The sequence below is a fragment of the Punica granatum genome, chromosome 6, assembly GCF_007655135.1.
Source record: "Punica granatum isolate Tunisia-2019 chromosome 6, ASM765513v2, whole genome shotgun sequence".
Classification (NCBI taxonomy): domain Eukaryota; kingdom Viridiplantae; phylum Streptophyta; class Magnoliopsida; order Myrtales; family Lythraceae; genus Punica; species Punica granatum.
In genome coordinates, this window is record NC_045132.1 from 20765793 (window position 1) to 20785683 (window position 19891).

General features: G+C 37.8%; 2 protein-coding genes across 4 annotated transcripts; one reads left to right on the top strand and one right to left on the bottom strand.

Moving 5' to 3' along the window:
* The first annotated feature begins 5000 nt into the window (after window positions 1-5000).
* On the top strand, window positions 5001-6594 carry LOC116210355. Of its 3 annotated transcripts, none has more exons than XM_031544222.1 (4): window positions 5001-5263; window positions 5357-5483; window positions 5900-6011; window positions 6344-6594. In XM_031544222.1, exons 1-4 carry the CDS (start codon window positions 5085-5087, stop codon window positions 6451-6453), a joined length of 528 nt encoding a protein of 175 aa, XP_031400082.1. In that variant the 5' UTR covers window positions 5001-5084; the 3' UTR covers window positions 6454-6594. The 3 variants fall into 3 exon arrangements, with proteins under 3 accessions (XP_031400082.1, XP_031400081.1, XP_031400083.1); XM_031544221.1 differs by having other exon boundaries at window positions 5002-5263; window positions 5900-6028; window positions 6337-6594; XM_031544223.1 differs by having other exon boundaries at window positions 5002-5263; window positions 5900-6028.
* Window positions 6595-6717: 123 nt separating this feature from the next.
* LOC116210354 (tRNA(adenine(34)) deaminase, chloroplastic) lies at window positions 6718-12079 on the bottom strand. Its single transcript, XM_031544220.1, has 4 exons — window positions 8486-12079; window positions 8306-8393; window positions 7956-8083; window positions 6718-7305 (listed from the first exon to the last, which is right to left on the bottom strand). The coding sequence occupies exons 1-4, from the start codon at window positions 11884-11886 to the stop codon at window positions 7029-7031; spliced, it is 3894 nt and encodes a 1297-aa protein (XP_031400080.1). The 5' UTR covers window positions 11887-12079; the 3' UTR covers window positions 6718-7028.
* Between the last annotated feature and the right edge of the window lie 7812 nt (window positions 12080-19891).

Consider the following 19891-nt stretch of genomic DNA (forward strand, 5'->3'; position numbering starts at 1 on the left):
AATTATCAACCAAGAGATTGTAGAATCGATTCTTGTTTCCGTGCCCTTTATTAGCTTTTAGAATTTATATTGTATTGTACTATGCCTATCAGCCTCTCTAACCCGGGGAAAAAAAATCATGGAAGATCCAAACCGGTTTAGCATAAAACAACACACGTGGCCCAAATCCTCCGAACTTGGGCTTTCAGAATCAAAACCTGACGAAATCCACACCCATGTGGCCCAAATTCTCCAAGGTCTCGTACGATTCCTGTGTCATTTTACGTTGCTTTTCCCACGCGGCATATCCTGCCACGCTCTGAACGCAAGATTTGGATAATTTTAGTCCAGTGGATTTGAAATTTTATTCAATATCATCCTATCCGTGCGACTAAACTCACCCTCTAAAGTTACATTTCGTGTACTTTAAAACCATTCTTGCGTATTTGATCGCAATGCTTGTTCGATTTCTCTTTATTAACTTGCATTTGTCATTTATGTACACATCTTTCACCGCACGAAATTAGACTCTTCATTTGGGGTTGAAAACCATAAAGAATATAATTAAGGCTTTGATGAGTTGTGGGGAAGTCCACTAGGTCTGGCCCTGCAAAGTCCAGAGTACTAATTAAGTCATTGAATTCCGCAGTTCTAATGAAAACTATTTTCCCCTTTTCTCACCTAATTTTGGTTTTAAAATTGTAAATTGGAGGCTACTGATGATAAACGGCGAAATCCAATAGCTCTTTTCTTTCTTTCTTTCTTTCTTTCTTTCTTTTTTCTTCGGTGTGCACCATCTGGTGTCTGAAAACCTAACAGACTCCGACTAATCAAGTTCGAGACAAATAGGTTCACTAAGAGTACAGTTGTTCTAATCGTGAATTTTTTCCATTCACAAGTCTCGAACTCGAAACCTTACTCAAGAGAAAGAGATGGTAAACCACCTAAACCAACTCACATGGGTAAATTCAATAGTTTTCATATGATGAATTTTGGCACTCCATTAGCTTCCCTTAAAAACTAATCCATATACGAAAATAAACAGCTAATCCATGTAGTTGACATATGACAATTACAAAATATAAGCAACCGCAAGAACTCAATGCAGATCCCACTAAACCATTAAATATTGCTCTTATTACAGTTTAATGCAATCAGTGGGCTTAAATGATGCAACGCCAGCTTGGACATCAAACCCAATCAAGAAGTTAGGGTTACCGTATATGGGAATGTCCCTATAGGGAATAAAAGCAAAACACATGATATCGCTAGCAACCCTCAAGAAGGTATTAGAAGGACCTAACTTAACATCTGCTCCCTTGAAGTGCATTGTAAGAATCGGTGCATCGACTTGAGTTGTAGTGTTGTAGCAAAGACCGAAGATATGATGAGGATCGGGCACTCTTTGTAATTTGATTCGTGCAGCTATTGCAGACACCAACTTCGAGTAAAGCTTCGGTGGCACATATGCAGCCGTCCCAGTAGAATCGATGATTCTATTTGGGCCGCCATTAGGAGGAAAAGGCAATTGGTCTCCAAACTCATATTTGTTGTGATCTATACCGATAGATTCAAGAGTTAAGAAGTAAAGATCGGCATCGTATGATAGTAGAGCTCAGACTCCAGGACCCCCGACAGCCGCATTGCTACCTAAAGTCAGCTTACTTGACCTAGTGCTGAAGTGATGAGCCATACAGTATGAGAATCTTTCGTTTGTTACTTGCCCCATTTGAGAAAGAAAGGAAATGGAGCTAGATCAAAAGCCGACCATACCAGAAGTTGAGTGCTTGGAAGGACTTCCATTTTCATGGCCAAATCCAATTAATACTTGGGGGATTGAAATAAGCTGGCCAGATGTTGAGCCCAAACTAACAGTTTCCGTTGCATTATTACCTTTTGTGAATGACTTATCCCCATAACCGTACGAGTATTGACATATCTTTCCTTGGATGGGATCACATTTAGTACTATAAGGTAGTGACAAGCACTTCCTCGAGTAGCAATAAAGGTCTTGATATGTTGAGGAACTCGAAGGGCCGAATAGCCGACCTACCATCCCAAAACAATGATATCATGGCTTACATTGTGTCCACGTAATACTGATTGAAATGTCAAAAGTCCTAAAGATTTGGAACGGTGGGGATCCAATTGAGATATTCATGAGATACCGCCCACCATCAAGAAAGATCGGAGACACAGGCTCAATTCCAGCATTAGCCCTCAAGGAGAGATGCTTAGCTCGTGCCAGGGAACTGTGTAATTCTACGCATATCTTCTCACTTAGAGTTTCAACTAGGTTGTAATATGCAGATTTTGGCAAATCCCGATGAATTAGTTCTGTTGTGAAGCCTCTCTCTGATCCTGGACTAGAAGTTGAAGCACATATGCCATGTACGGACAAAGCCATTGCTAAAGAAATTGATAGAAAGAAGTGATATGGGATTGAAGGTGCCATAGATATTATGTCTGGCCACTTGAAAGATATACTCGATGTCTACAAAGCTTATCAAGGGGTATATATATTATATATAAAGTACAGACGAAGTATCATTTAATGCACTAGCAAAATAAAAGGAAGAGTAAAAATGGGGAAATGTTTATATTTAATCAATTGAAAATATAAGCAAATAACCATCGTAAGTTGGTTCAAGTGGTTCGGGACTTATTTTTCTTGAGTAAGGTATTGGGTTCGAGTCTTGTGAATAGAAAAAATTCACGCTAGCAAGCTTTACCCTATTAATGAGCTGACCCGGCTCGACTAAATTAGTCGGAGGCCCATTAGACTTCCATATGCCAGATACATACTAAAAAAGAAAAATAAAATATAAACAAATAAAAAAATAGGGAAATGTTTACTTAATACAAGTAGTAAAAACGATACTCTTTGTTCGAAAAACTTTCAAATGCAGGGAAAAGCTAGGACCTTGTGTTTTATTACTTTGTATCTTATGTGAAAAATTATAATATTTGTGTGTAAGTATATTATTTGATAAATACATCAATATCCCTATATTTAAATTAAGTAGCAGGTTAAATGTAGAAAGTAGAGAAAATTATGAAATTGTTTATTTAAAGCACAGAAAAAACAAAGAGAAGGGGGAAATGAGGAAATATTATTTGATGAACTGGAAAGAAAGAGAGTCAAATATAAAAATAATGTTTTATTTAATGCACGCAATAATAAGGGGTTTTAAGAACAATGGAAAATTTGAATGATAAAATAAAGTTTATTTAATGGACTGAAAAAATAACGAGAAGAAAAAATTTAACTAAATTGTCTATTTAATCAATTGAAAAGAAAGATAGAGAACCAACATGATGGTTCAGCACCTCTTTCGCTTAAATAATGTATCAGATTCGAGTCTTGTAAATGAAAAAAAGTTCACGATTGGGAGAGTTCTGCTCCTTAACAGACAAACAAGCACTACAAGAATTGTCTTAATTACAAGTTTCTACCTGAAAAGGTCCATCAATAGTCTTTGAAATAATAAATCCGTAAGTTTTTGCAAAATTTCCAATGGAATTCCATTATAATTTCAAATTTCATTGGAAAGTTCTAGAAAAAAATTAAAAAATGACTAAGTTGGAAAACAGTTTTTTTAATGAAATAATTAAAAATAAATATTAATTCAAAAACATACTATTTTTAAAATTTAAAAAACTAAAAGAAATTTTTTAAAAAGAATAAAAACAATCCAAAATAATATATATATATATATATATATTAACTTTAAAAATTAAAAAGTCATTAATATTTTGAATATTTACTGTTGTGAATATTCATTAAATGTTTTAAAAAACATTCATTAGGGTTGGCTTTTACTCTCGCCAGAAGAAAAGTATTATCATGTGCGAAGTCTAGCTCGGAAATTATATTATTACTATTATTGTTGTAATAGAAAATGCCAACCAAAAGTGCATCAAAGATACCGTCACAAATGAGTTACAAAATATAAATTGGATTTTGGATGAAATTTCCGATGGAAAATTTTCCAATGTGATTTTACCGATACATTTTTTTTTTGTCGGTATTCCGTCGGAAAACTTGGTTTTTCGACGGATTTTCAGCTTTTATAGACGAAAAAAAGCTGTATTCTTATTTTGCGAGCTCACAAACTGGGTTCTCTGAGACTTCCTGATGCCAAGAGGAACACACCAAGTAAAGAAAGGGGGAAATTCACTTTTACAACTAATTTAATAAAATACTTTTTTTTGGTAAGAAATTTATTGAAATACTTTTTAAAAAAAAAAGATCTGGGAATCTTCATTGATTAATAAAGGTAATAAGCGCTACACATTTTGTTCAAAATTTATTCAATGCAAGAAACAGAAGCTTAGTTTTATATTTAATTAACCCTGTAATAGTAATACAATGGAAAAAGATGACCAAAGCTTATTTAATTGCCTGGAAAAATAAAGAGGAGGTGGAAATGACTGCTAAATAAGTATTTAATCAACGAGAAAGAAAGAGAACAAGAAAATGCAACGATATTTTTTTCAATGCAGGAAATAAATGCAGCAATACTTCTCAGTTTAAAATTTATTTGGCAAATTTCGAAAAAAAAAAAACACGTACTATGCTTACTTTTTTTGTTTATAGCAAAAATCTAATGATGTTAGAAAAGTAGGCATGAACTATCAAAATTGAATTGTTTGTGTCCAAAAGTACCGCGTCAACTTTAACATTATATATACTAACTTTCATGCACGCACTAAATGCGTGCGCGATTCTTTTTATTTTGTTTTTCTTTTTTGAAAACAATTACCTGCCCTTAGTTTATCTTCAAATTCTAATTAGTTCCTTCTAGTCTGCCCTAAATCTGTGGTAAAAAAAAAAATGGTCTGCTCTAAATCCACCCCCGAATGGAATTTAATCCAGAGATGAACATTCAGGACCATTAAACAAAAAGGCCAAGATTTTCATGGGCCCGGACATTCCCTTTAGATCGCCGCCCAGCCCAATTCGGTTCAGGCCCGGCCCAATCAACTGCTCCGGAAAAGACATCCGACCCGAGGATGAGCCGAGCACGGAGCGTCTTTCCGTTCCGGCTCTGCTCTGCGCCAGTCGAGAGCGTCTCCGAAGAACTCTGCTGTTCTGTTCGTCAATGGCGGCAACGGCCGCTAACAGTTCATCTCCCTCTGTTCGTTGCTCGCTACTCCCCCACAGACCCATCCCATCTCGACCTTCCTTCTTCAAGCCCATTTCTTCCGTCAACACGAACCGTAGCATCGGCTTCTCCGGGTTGAGCTCGTCACCTAGTCCTACAGCTATCCCGCTGCAGAGGTCTCGCATCACTTTCTCTGTTCCTTAAGATCATTCCCTCGATTCGGTTCCCGATTTGAATGAAGCTTTATGAATTCTTTGTTCATTTCGCAGGTGGGGTTGCTTTCCAACTTTAGCTAGAGAGGGGAAGCTGAGACTTCGGATGCCGGCAGTTTCTGGGTCGTTGGGGGGCAATGAGGATGAGACCGACCAGGAAGCGGCAGTGACAGATACCGAGTCGGTATTCATCGAACCTGTCAAAAACTCTGCTTGGTTACTCAATTAGTCATTCGGCTTTAGTTTGGAACTAGCAATGAACTACTTATTCAATTAGGCAAGATCAGGTTTCTGTTTGTTCACATGTTTTCTTTTCACAAAGACAGCTCTGTGTTGAACCTACCTCTTTCTGCTAATCGAAACATTAGCATTCGCCTATAGTTATCCTCTCTTGTCTGAAGTTTCTATGCCATTACGATCCAATCTGGATAAGTTTGTCAAGAATCATTGTGGCTTGTTGTTCGGAACATCCGGTTTTAGTGTAGTCCTGTTATATTCAGCATATGAAACCGATAGCTCAAAGTCTGCGTGGCTGCACAACTATTAAAAACAAAAAGAAAAATTCTGCGTGCTGCACAATAATGCATGTCTTATTTGCAGGGTGCAACTATTGACTTGAAGCTGCCGAGAAGAAGATTGCTGGTGCAGTTCACATGTAATGAATGTGGTGAAAGAACGAACAGGCTCGTGAACCGATTAGCCTATGAACGAGGTCTCGTCTTTGTACAAGTAAATTTTTTACCTTTTACCTGATGTATGGGCTCTGGTCCTTATATTTGGGTTATCAATAAGAGCAGTGCTGGACTTGATCCAAAAAAATATATATATGTATATTTTACCTTTTGCAGATCTGGTTGTGTTTTTATGGGTGAGCAATGTTCTTTTCTTTTATGTTATTTCCCAGAAAATAGGTGTCTTTTGTGGAATATGATCGGGCATCTAATTTCCTCTTGGTTCCATTCGACTTTATCTTGCGCATAACTTTGAGTCGCAGAATATCTCAAATGCCGGAAAATAATGGTGTTGTTCCTCATCAGTGCGCAGGTTGTCTTCGGCATCATAAGTTAGTCGACAATCTTGGGCTGATTGTGGAGTACGACTTGCGAGAAGAAACTAACGTGAAGTTCGATAAGGATGAAGATACAGTTTCCTGAGATGTATGTAGCTCGCATTAAAAAGAAAAATGAAATGGAACTTTCCTGTTCTTTCAAGAATTTCCGAAGCCTGGAGGATTACCTTTTTCGTTTTATTCTATTCCATATATGTGATTCGTTGGCAACATCTTATATTTGCAATAGATTACCCTCTGTGCGAAGTATGGAAGTGGCTCTTGCCTCTTGGTAAGATGTTCGATTACTTCTCGAGCTTATTATAAGATGCTTTCAACAAGGAGTATAGGAGAATGGACCCTTATCATATAAGTCGATGTAATTCTCAGGAATTCCATATACAGAATCGAGATCGTTAATTAGAGAGGAACAAAACAACCTCAGAAAGGAGAAATTGTATGGCAATAGGCTGCCAGGGTTACCAAAACATACATACAGAGCCCTTACACAACTCAGGATTACAGGCTGATCGTTTCAAAACTTACAACTCATCAACAGGATTCTTCACAACTGTTGAACAATTAGGAAAAATCGACGATGGGATTATAGAATCTGAGACGCCCCTGTTATTTTCCGGCAGGTGGTATGTACTTATTTGGTCCACAGCCCAGATTACCACTTTACAAGCAGAAGGTTATGTGGAATATGTCGTGCATCTTGTGGAGAAGCTTCGAAGGGTGGGGAGCTACGGGAAGGCAGGACGGAGGGGTTTCTGGTTCTTCCGGTTTCTTCTCTTTCTTCTTCCTTCTCAGCTGAAAGAACTGCTGCATCGTGTCTGCGCACTCTGAGGCCAGTACCCCTCGCCTTATTGTCATGTTCGGGTGGAACGGATGTGCGGGAGGAGCTGGCTTCTCCGCGGTTTCTGAACCGCTAGATCCTTCCCCAATAGGGAAAAGCCTGCAGTTGACAGAGAACATCAATAATCATCGGACCTTTGCCTCGGAAAAAGTTTCTCAACACGTATGACAGTGATTGTGATAGCAACAATATGGCCTATGATCTTCCTTGAGCCAAAACGAAAGATCCACTCGTCTACACTAAAATGAGCTGGCTTGAAAACATTAAGAACACATCAAACGCTAAGGGGAAGAAAAATCGTTCTAGTTTCCCGAATTTCCAAGCAAATCATTATGTAAATATTTGTTCAATCTCATGGTTTGATAAATTTCTCACAGATTTACCCCGAAAGTCCACATATTCTCTTTTCTTGGGTGCATCTGAGCAAAGGCGATCCCACACATCCAAGGACAAAAGAGAGTCTGCCTGTATTCATCCAACTCCAAGTACTCTCCTGATTACTAATTCCCGAATCGTCCCCACAGAGGAGTAACTTCTTCTTAAAACACACTTTACATTATGCCATTCATATTGTTCCTCCTTTCTGACTGATTATTAAATCAATTTGACAGAAAACTTCCGTTAATTTTCCATCCGTCTAATCTACACTATACTAACAAGAACAGGTTTCAAAGGACTATCATTCACATGCAACAAATATGATGAGAACTTATTACTGGTAGAAATATATTACAAAACTGATCACATACCTAATCCAACTGCCATCAGCTCCAAGAAGCTTATTAGGAGCTCCCCATACAAGAGTGTCCACCCGTGCTTGAAGAATAGCTCCAGCGCACATGGGACATGGTTCAAGAGTCACGTAGAGTGTTGAATCCTGCAGTGATAAGATGAATTATTAGGCTCCTGCTAAATCATATTTAATAGCTCTTCATCTGAATTTAAAAAAGGAAAAAAGAGAAGGTACTTCTCACCATCCAATATCTCAGCATTAAGTAACTCATCCACAATTTCTCTAAGGTATATATTCAAGTATATTTCCAGGTTTTTCAAGTCAATATCACAGGTAAATGTTATATATAGTCATCAAAGACATTACCGCAAGCCTCCATGACCGAAGTACATTAGAGGCCTCTCTTATGCATATCATTTCAGCATGGGCAGTGGAATCCCGCAATTCTTCCACCCTGAAATGAAACACACCATACAGCCTTATCAATAAGAAACCATAATCAGTACAGAGCGTATTTAAACAAAAGTACAAGTCAAAGAATCTTACAAATTGTATCCACGAGCAATTATCTTCCCATGCTGCACCAGTACAGCGCCTACAGGAACTTCCCAGTTATCAGCGGCTTTCTTTGCTTCTATCAGTGCTTCCCTCATAAACATCTCATCAATCCTACACTGCTCGCTTTCGAGTTTATAGGCCTCTTCCCATTCATCAAACCTATCTTTTGGGACCTGCCTGGCTCTCTGGAATTCTCTCTGCTTCAGCGCTCCACTTTTTCCTTCCATTCCCGACACCATTGTCAACTTCGCAGCTGGTGGCTCCATCTTCTCCATTGAACCGCCCAGGGATAAATCAGCTCCACCTGCACCAACTGTAGCTTCTACTTCCACCGCAGAAGCTGACGGCTCAACTAGTTCAATTGAGAAAGGAGTACCACTACTTTCCAACTGTTTCATATATTCATGGGTACCATAATCTTCCTGTATGTTAGTAGAAGAGGTGACCTGTGATGCTGAACTAGTTCCCGAAGTAAGAGGAGATGAAACCTGCTCCTCGAAAAGTCTGTTCTTGTCACTTGATGAAGACTCTGCTTGACTCTTAACAGAAGCACTCGTCGATTGGATCCTATGCAATGGTGTTATTGCTTCAGCTGGTGTGCTTCCCTGCTCACGACCAGAAAACCATGCCTCACTACTTGCAGATTCATTTGACGAACTCTTTTTTCCTCTTCGAGAAGTTGAATGTGGAGTCTCAGCATGTGAGCCCCATCGCAAACGAACTATATCAGCGATTATATTCCACAGAGACCGGCCTGTCCTCTTCACAATAGCTTGTCCACTTCCCACAATGTTCTCAGGTGGTTCTGCCTCTGCCTTTGGAGGTTCTTGGGCAGAGATCTTAGTCTCAAGCCATATTTCATCAGAAGGCCCCTTTGTTCCAGAACCCCTCAACGAGCTCCTTGAGTGACCACCCTTAATTTTAACTTCAGAACCAAATCGACTGGAACTCGTTTGTGTTTGATCTTGTCTTCTATCTGTCAACTCTGTCTCAGATGTCTTTAATTGGAGTTCTGAACTCAAAACTTCATGCCGAGCCTTTTCTATGAACTCTCCAACTACCTGATTAGACAACTGATCAAAACGCTGTGCCGATTCAAGAGCATCCTCAGGAGCCACCAGGTTAAGGGGTGTCCCATATGCACCATCTCCTCTATGTTCACTTTCAACCTCAGGCTTCAGTTCAGGGGTCCACAGTCCTGTAAATTTGCTTTCTGAAGCTTCCACCCTACCGGTCTGCCTAATATAAGCAGGGACACGACCCTGAGGAGGCTGAGTGGTCGATATCAATGTTGAGCTATCTTTGTCATCACCAATTTGAGGCTCTGCTTGACGATTCATTCTAGGAACATTCACTGGAGAACTAAATACTTTAGTGAGCCTTGTACCCTCATTTTGAGATTCAGTTTGCATGACTCTTTCACTACTTCCCCCACGACTTTTACTCACACCATCACCTACATTCACAACAACTGTAATATTGCTTCTCCTATCAGCCATTTTCTGTTCAGAAGTTCTTTGGGAGCTCAAAGCAGTCTCCCCCTCATTCACACGGTGCGATGATTTGCTGGTGAGATCTGTAGATTCATCTCTTGAACGTTTGCTACAATATGCTTCCTCTTGTGTGGTCTGGGAATATTGTTCTCTATGATTAGATACTGAGCTTGAAACCAAATTTGTGTTTTCTTCCCGGCGCTGTCTATTTGAAATATATGTTCTTTCAATATTTTGGTGACATTCTGACAACTCAGTGTGCTGTTGAGATCTCCTCATGTCACTTTGTTTAATAATCTGCTCATCTTTCTGGACTTTCTTTTGCTGCTCTCTCTTCTGAGCTGAACCCGAGGTAAGGCTCTTGCTTTCTTGCCTATTACTGACCCTGGTGTCAGACTCCCTCTGCAGCTTGGATGCTGCCTCAGAATCAATTTCTTGGACTCTCACCCCTGCAGAAAGTTGTTGGGGAGACCTCCTCACTGCTTTTAGGGAATCATCTCTAGCCTGCCCAACAGAATCAGTGGAGACAGCCACATTCTCTTCCCTCATACCAAGCTGTTCACGAGATTGGGAAGACAACGTCACGTCACTGCCACAGACTTTACAAACGTCAGCAGATTTTTCTGTTTTCTTTCTCAACTCTGATAGAGCGACAGCATCATTTTCTGTTCGACTATAAATGCTTCTTCTGCCTCTTGAGTCTAAATTAACTGACACATCCAACTTCTCATCTACACCAGTGAATTGCCGGCGAGAAGTGGACGCTTTTTGATAATCATCTTCTCCATGGGTCCTCAATATGCTAGGTGGCACCAGCGATGATTCCTTTGTTGATTGTGTCTCTTCCATTGAAACTTCATCAAGCTTTTTCTCTGACTTCTTTCTCGAATCCCACTCAGCATTACTCCTCAAAGTGGACCCTTTGCGTTGCAAAACTGCATCTTTCTCCCCAACCTCCTCATTCCTCTTTAATTCTTCCGATGGTTCCTTCCGCATCCGACTCCTTTCTTTCGCTGAAGAGTCTTCATCATTCGAAGCTGACGAGTTTTGCTGAAACTTAGCATCTCTAATCTCTTCTGAACCGCTCTCGAAATCACCCGAAGATGAAACAGAGTAATAAGAAGAGCAATCAGATGCGTCTTTCCTCATCTTACCACCCTCCTGTCTCGACTCCCTTTCCCTCTTCATTTTACACGAATGACACTCCTCCCTAGACTCAATTGCTACCGATTCAAGCCTGTGCTTCGAATCTCTCTCGGCTAAATCCGACCTCACATTCCTCTTCCTGCCCTTTGAACATTCACTCCCATAAATCTTCTTCTTCTCCATTTCCACCCTCTTGGAGGTGGAAGCCCCCTTCCTCTCTCCGCCACCAAATGACCCCACATCCACTTCCTCAATCAACAAACTAAGCACAGCCTCAGCTTCCTCGAACTGGCTTAACCGCCGAATCTCACTGTTCTCTTCCGAGACCATACACTGAATAACTTTCCTCCTCCTCCCTCTGCCTCCTCCCTCACCGCCCCTCTCCTTAAAAACGCAGGATGACTCATAATGATCCCGCCCAACTCCATACCCCGGGACCTGGTAATACTGCCGATCTCCGCCACCGCCCAAAATCAGCCTTCTGGAAGCTGACCGCTGGAGCAAAGACGACTGCCTCAGCCCATACAAAAAGGTAGCGCTTACGGGCACCCCGTGGGCAGCAGCACGGCCATGTCCACAGCAAGCACAAGCACAACAACAACAGCTATAGCAACACGACGACGAGGACGACAAAGAGAAATGTACACCGCACCTATCTACTCTATCAGCCAATGGGGAGTGAGAATGGTCGGTGAAGGGGAAAGAAGCAGATCCTTTGGCCCTGAGAGACAGAACTGTCGAGCTGTACATGGATTCTTGCTGCTTCGCGCTTCTAGGAGGGCATCAGGAGATGCGGGGGATCTTCCCAGCTCTGACCCTCAATTCAAGAACTGAGCTTTATGAGGATCTTGGAGCTGAAAGGAACAAGTGAAGCTCCGGTGGCCGTGGATAGATCAGGGGGAGCTGCAGCAGATTCTCTTGAAAAAGATGGGACCAGATCAGCGCCAGCCATTGGAGACAGACAACAACCCAGGACAGTGAACCGAGTCGACTCACTGGGTGGACTCGCACGGGCACAGCTTTTCGTTTTGGGCCAAATGGGCTTTGACGATATTGGACCCAGATCAGGCCTTTTGGCAGTTGGGTTTTGATATTCGTACTCTCACCCCGACGTTCGGCACGGAAGAAAGGAAACGGAATGGGAAGAAGTTCGACGTGGCATGTCACGGTCGTTCGCCCCCGACACATTCTTAATTTACGATGAGGCTACGTACCCGACGCTGTAAAATCGAATTAATAATAATAATAATAATGATGGTTAATTACCTTGATGGTTCAAAAAATTTTAATAATGTATCGGGTTGGTCCAAAAAGTTTTTTTTGCTACTTGATAGTATAAAATGTTTCAAAGTTGTAACATGATAGTACAAACTGTCATCTCGCCATCGACGCCGTCAAGCCGTTCTTTACAAGACTGTAAATTTTGCACCATTATGTAACTTACATAAAACATTTTGTATTATTAAGTTATAATTTTAAAACATTTTTCACCATCATGTAACGTCCCACAAAAATCGATTTTGCACCATCAGCGTTGGCTTGACGGCGTCAATAGCGAGATGACGATTTGTACTATCATGTTACAATTTTAAAACATTTTGTACCATCAAATAGCAAAAAAACATTTTGAACCAATCTGATACTTTATTAAAACTTTTTAAACCATCAGTGTAATTTATCCTAATAAGAAAGATAACGCGGTCAAATTGTGATTTGGTGGTGGTATATTGGATTCGGTATGGAATGCTATCCTTTGTTCATAAAGGAGATCCTTTTTCCTTTGGAAAGAGCGACGAGCCAGATAAATTCATCAGTGTTCTTAGCTGTTCATTCTTGGGAGACACGATAGAGACCTTAAGAGGTAAAAATAAGATGAGGAGCGCGGTTTTTTATTTTTAATTTTTTTGGGGGGGAATAAGGAGTGCGGTTACTATTACGTCCAACAACTTGCATTTATTTATTGAATTTGGTCCTTCGACTTAGACGATCAGCTATCCATATTCTATAGTTCATGAACTTGATAATTAACAGCGAGTTGGTCATTTCATATCGAAGGGTTTTGTGTTCATACTTGGAAGGATATTATATTTTGTCCAATATTCAAACAAGCTATTAGAGATGTCTCGCACTAAGCTCGAAAGACCCGAAGTATCGAAGACTCGGTAGGCGGCGATAAGATCTGTCGAAAAGAGGAAATAGCGATATATCTCCTATTTTATGGAGATTTTATTAAATCTTTTGAAAATTTGAAGAATGAAATATTCCTATGATATTATGGATATTTTTAGGATATCTTAAAGATAAAATATCTATATCTCAAATGGAAGATTATTTTAAAAGGATTTAGGATATCTTTGACATATGAATAATCTTGTATCTATACATAGAAAGTGAGTCTTGTTCTCAAAAGCACAACGTTGCGAGGGACAGCGAGTGTTGGGTGCGATCTTTCGAGAATTCTCTCGGGTTTTATTTTCTCTGTAATTATGGAGTTTAGAGTGAGAAAGCTGAGAGAATTGATAAGTCGATAAGACTCTTATCGGTGGCGTCTTAATAATATATATATATCGATTTCCAATAAAACAAACATAGGAAAACATATTTTGGTACGACAAGATTCCTATATAGACCTTCTACCTAAGATTCAGATTTAATGTTTTGTGTAGGGCTTGACGGATTCACCAGCTTTCCTCCAAGACTTTGAGGTCCTATCTAGCAGCGCTCTTTGTTGGGTTTTTAACATTGCTTAGAAATTGTACCATCTTGATCTAAACCGGCCAACTAATCCATCCTTTGGTCCCATGACCAATCCCAAGAGCGAAGGGCATACTCTTATGCAACCGATATATATCACTTGATAGATGTCCAAAGCAGAAACACCTGATAATATATCAGTTTATGTTTACAGATTTATGTAACGAATAATCACACTGAGAGTGAAATGATGAATTATATTTTATATTAAATGTGACATCAGTGCATGTATGTAAAAGAATACTTTAAAGATTTTTATGATTTGGACCTTTAATGGAGCGTTTATTTCCCCTTTTGTTTGTGCCTGCTTATCCAACAGTCGTCATTACTAACCTACTCTCCTTTAGTTTAATTCCATTCCATTAAAAGAAGCATTTCAATTTTAATTACGCATAGGCCGCAATAATACTTACCAAACTCAGCTTGTCGTGGTAGGGACAAAACATACACATGTTACGCTCAATCCAAAACCTAAACACTTTAAAAATCATAGAGGATATAATCAAGTGGCGGACGCTCATGCATATCAATTAAAGAATTACAAGTTCTATTTTTATGATGAGATTATTTGTGTCCTTTTATTAGCTATTATAATTTTTATTTTATTGTAATAAATCGATGATTTGCTCTTATAATCGAAAAAAATTATATAATTAATGATATCTTACGTAATTCAATGAAACCTTAATTACTTTATTGGGTTTATTAGAAAACCTGTTCCACAACTAGGAATTAATATATTTATATATATATATATATATATATATATATCCACAAATATTTAATTATATATTTTGATCTGCTCACGCATATGAGGGATTAACATGGACTATAATTTATAATTTATGAAATGTGACGGCTAACAAGGAATTAGACATCCTTTTGTTCAGTCAAAAACTATACTAAGGACGACAGTAGCGATGTGATGGCTTAACTCCATTACGTGCGATAGACAATATTGATCAAGTTCTCGAAGATTATAAAAATACACAGATGCGAGAATAACATCGTATGTAGATGTATATATATATATATACATATATTTTTATGTTCATAAGTATCAATCTTATATATACATATGTTTTTGTGTTTATATATGTGCATATGTATCAGTCTTATGACTGATCAACTCGTATAGTTCCATACTATGATATACATAATGTATTAGTTTGATCGACTCAACGTATTGAATATATTTCGACCCTCTTTCATTGTGTATATATATATATATATATATATATATGACGACTCAACGTATCAATGAGTTTTAGTTGGTCACCAACCTTTTTACGTGGATTAATTTCATTCCTAATGTTACAAAGCTTTTACTTAGCAAGAAAAAAAAAATGTTACAAAGCTTTTTCTGCACAGCCCATTCATTTTATTTTTGTTTAAAAGATTTTATTGAAATGATTATTTTTACACTAAAATAATTAAAAATAAAAATTCCAGCACCTTGTGGCCCCATTAAAATTTAAAACCTTCATTTATTGAATATGTTTCGAATTTATCTAATTCCAAAGTGCCCCAATCTACTAAAGTAATAGTCATGGATGGACTAAAGAGGGCTGGGAGTGACAGTCGCCCTTCTTAGAATTTTCACGATTTAAAGAAATTTACGTATAATCCTTCAAATTTTAATGAAATTTCTTATATTTATCCCCCTAACTCTAGAAAACTATCTTATAGATTGCTCCCTCAATAATCTCGGCCCCCAAGTTCCAACCCTGGGTCCATCCCTGGTAATAGCCTCCCGTTCATCTTCTACCTTCTTTCTCGAATGTCAAGAGATGTTAGTTTGTGTAGCAAGCCCGAGTCCTAAGGAACTTCTTCCTATCTAGCAAGTGGTCGCATATTGTCCCATGTGCAATTCGTTTGTCTGCATGGGTATGGACTCCTTTTTCGGTGTGAATTCTGATTTTCGAAAGTCCAATTAAGCTCCTACTAATCCAGTAAAGTCGGATCGGGATATGAACTCCTTAATTCAACGCAACCTAACTGAGATATGTGCTCATATGAAGTTAATGTGATTATCGACTGATCCAATCCAAAAACTGGTCCATGACGGACACGCAGCAATTGAATTGCGTCTTAAATGGTTGGGGGGAGACAAATATATCTTTTCCTCTAATTTTTTATTTTGTGAATATTTTTCCCATTTATTTGTTCTTCCATTTATTTTTTTTCTGCACTAGAATTATATATGGGGTGTCGTATACGAAATTTTGAAGATCCAAACAGAATAATCAGAACATATTCAATTTTCCCGTTATAAGATATAATAATAATTTATTTAGGCTATTGTTTAAATCGCGGGAACATTTTAAAGTCCAATTAATTAACATACGGTTATCAATTGTAGAGCTTTATAAATTTATTTATTTAGTTATTTATATAAAGGATAAGGCAGCGGGCTTGATGCCCCCCACATAAGCAGGGAATGATATTTTGCATGAAATTGACAAGCCAAACATGTTTTTATCATATATAATATTTTTTTGTCCTTTACCGTCGGCTGGTACGTTTCGCCTCCATGGCTTGTCCTCCCGGTCCCTTGTTACCGTGAGCCAATAGAAGTCTGCCACGTATTATCTAAACTGTGTGTGTGTATATATATATATATAAAGTGAATTTCCCCGACGCTTCTAAATTTTCATTAAAAGACGCGACACTTTCTCCGTTTAAATTATGACCCATACCGTCAAAGTTATCGTTGGGATGGCAAATTACTTGGTGCCACATGTGTCCATTTGCTAACATTATTATTTTGTTGAAATTTTTTCTTTTAAAAATATACAATTGGAAAAAAAAAAAAGTATCGGCAACTTGCTTACTGTATCAGCGGCTCCCTCACTATGTGGGGGTGGAGGCTAGTGAGTTTGCCCCCCTTCGCCACACAGTGAGGGAGCCGCAGATTTATTTTTCTTCAATTTTTCATTTTTAAAATAAAAAATACAATATGGTTAAACTGATTAAAATATGATTAATTGCGTCAAAAATCATGAAAGTTGTCTGCTTATCTAGCACGAACTATTTTTTCTCACAAAAATACATAAACTTTTATTTCATTTCTAAATTAGCATCAGTCATTGCTAATGTGGCAAATGAAATGTTGACATGACATTGAAAATTCGAGAATAGTAAATGTTTAGAAGATTCAGAAAAATAATAAAATTTATATATATCACAAAATTTTATGAAATTTCAAAAAAATTTGGATCATATATAACAACAAAAATTAAAACATTAGAAAATGAGTTATAAAAAAAGAAAAAAATAGCAGAAAGATAGCAGAAAGATAGACAGTTTTAGAAAAGTTCAAACAAAAATAATAAATAAATAAAGTAGGAAAAATTCAGGAAAAAATAAAAAAAATAGAAAAGTTGAAAAAAGTTAAAAATAAGAAATTAAATGAAACAAATAAATAACATAATTAATATAGAGTAAGTGACCCAACACACAAAGAGGGTTATATATTCATAAGGTAATTATCCTCGTGACAAAAAAATTACTTAAATGTATATATTAAATGTTTAAGTTAAAATTTTCCTTCAGATTTTAGGGAAAGCTTTCGAACTTTAACTTTTTATATGTACATTTAATTAATTTTTTGAAATTTCATGAGAGTAATAGACCCCTCCAACATCAACATCCCTTCTTCATTGCGTACTGCATTCACTTAGATTTTACTTTGATTACTCTTTATTCGTCTCCTTGGTCGAACCCATCATAGCTCATTTTTGAGCTTTGACCTGAACTAGCACTTGTTTGGTCTCCATCAAATCCCACAAACTCACAAGTACTAGGCTATGATACTGAAAAGTTCAGGGATGTTTTTGTTTCCTTTATTGTGCTTTCAATATTAGATTATTTTCATTAGATTTGGGAATATCTAATTAATTCCTATTCTACTTTGAGAATCTTATTGTTAGGAAATTTCCTATTAAATAAGAAATTTTATAGATTTAAGAAGATTGCTAATTTTCTAAAATATTACGGTCTTGAGTCTATTAGCTGGATTCATTCTCATTAAAAGAGAAATATTGGTTGATTTGCAGTTTGCTTTTTGCACTTATTACGTTCTGTATTTCTCCTCTATATCCTTGAATTAGCCTCCCAAGGTGGTGATGCGACTACAAAATCTTAAAGTGGTGACATCTGTATTTTTACCCCAACTTTCTCTCTTTAAGGTGATGATATTTATATTCTTAGAGTTTGAAGTCTCGAACCCCTTCCATATCGATCATCCCAGTATCATAACCAAGCCTCAAAAACTCCTAACTACTGGCAAATTTAGTTGAACTTTATTAAGACTATTAGGATAGACGTGGATTTCACAACAGTTGTTTCCCCCAAAATTGATGGTAAAGCTACTACTTGAGGGGGAAACAACTGCTAAGAAAGTCACGGCTCTACTAGTCTAAATGAAGTCCAGCAGTTGTACTGGCAGCTGGGAGTTTTAGAGTCGAGGTTAGCCTAGCCATTGTGAACTTTTTGTATTTGATAGAGACCGAACAAGAAATGAGTTATGACCTAAGGGACGAATAAAGCGTAACCAAAGTAGAGCAGAGCGGTGCGGTAAATATTGAAATAGGCATGCTAATCTTGGAAGGGTCAATTGCTCTCATAAAATTCCAAAATTAATTTAATGTAGTTGTAAAAAGTTAAACTTTTCTCAAAATTTAAAGCAAAATTCTAACTTAAACATGTATTATGTACATTTAATTAATCATTGGAAATCTCATAAGGATAATTTCCAAATAAAAAACCCATTTTCCGTCTAAAAACCTAATTCTTTACAATAATTATAATTCTAAAAGTTTTTTAAAGCAAAAAAATAAAAATAAAAAAGAAATTAAGAGTTCCTAGAGGCAAATTGGCAGCAGGGGCTCCTATCTGGTTACTGCCCTCCAAGGGGAGGTCGTCGAAGGCTTTCAATACCTTCGGCAATCCCTTCTAATGAGGCAGTAGCCAATGGGGCAGCCCCCACCGCGGGGACTGCACTCTCTCTCTTTCTTCAAAATTTGGGAAACCTCCCTTGGTGAGGCAATGATCATCCATCCCTAGGACTTCGAAGAGAGAGAGGGGGGAATTGCAATGGTGGGGGTTCCATGTCGGTCACTACCTCGCTAAAAGGGAAATTCGGAGGCCTCCTGGGGAGTAGGGAATCGGCGGGAGAACGAGGAAAGAGAAAGGTTGAGAATGAGGATGGCAAAAAAACATTTAAGACAAAAATGGGAAAACATTATAGGTTAAGGATTAAAAGTGTATTTTTTTTTTTTAGTTTTTGCTAAAATAGTTTACACAGGGACTGAAGGAGGCAATCGAGCTATATTAACTTTTTATTAGTTTTATGTAGATTTAGCAATTTTGACAAATTCTAGTAATTTTCTTTTTCTAATTAAATCCCCAAACAAAACACGCTCCAAATTAGGGGTGTGCACGAGTACCGGATATAGCTGGAAATGGTCGAAATCTACCCGTTATGGTAGGGTTCGGGTAGCTCATATTGAAAATAGGGTAGGTTCCATATATTAAAATTAGGAACTGGTGAAAATTGGTTCCGGTTCCGATTCCTGCCTATAGAGTACCCGGATCCGATTATTTATAATAAAAAAGAGAGTAAAGAGTAAAGTTACTGTCTCCTATAATGAATTAGAACATAGGTACTTTGTTGTGTGAGATCATATTATGGATGTTTAATTTTATCGATGGATTGATGAGACATATTATTTTTTTGTTGTTGTAGATTAATCTAAATCTTTATTGATATTCTATTTGGCGTGATTACTGATTTTGTATGTAACATTTTCGGTTTTATTTAGCAAGACAAAAAAATTTACAGGTTCTAACAGGGTACTGGAACTTGTGGTATAATACAGGTTCCGAGTAGGTTCCGGTTCTAGAATTCAACATGGTAGGGTCTGGTTCCAAAATCTTAAAACCTGTACCTTATAGGGTAGAGTCCGAATATCGTGAAAAATACATGGTACTCGGAACC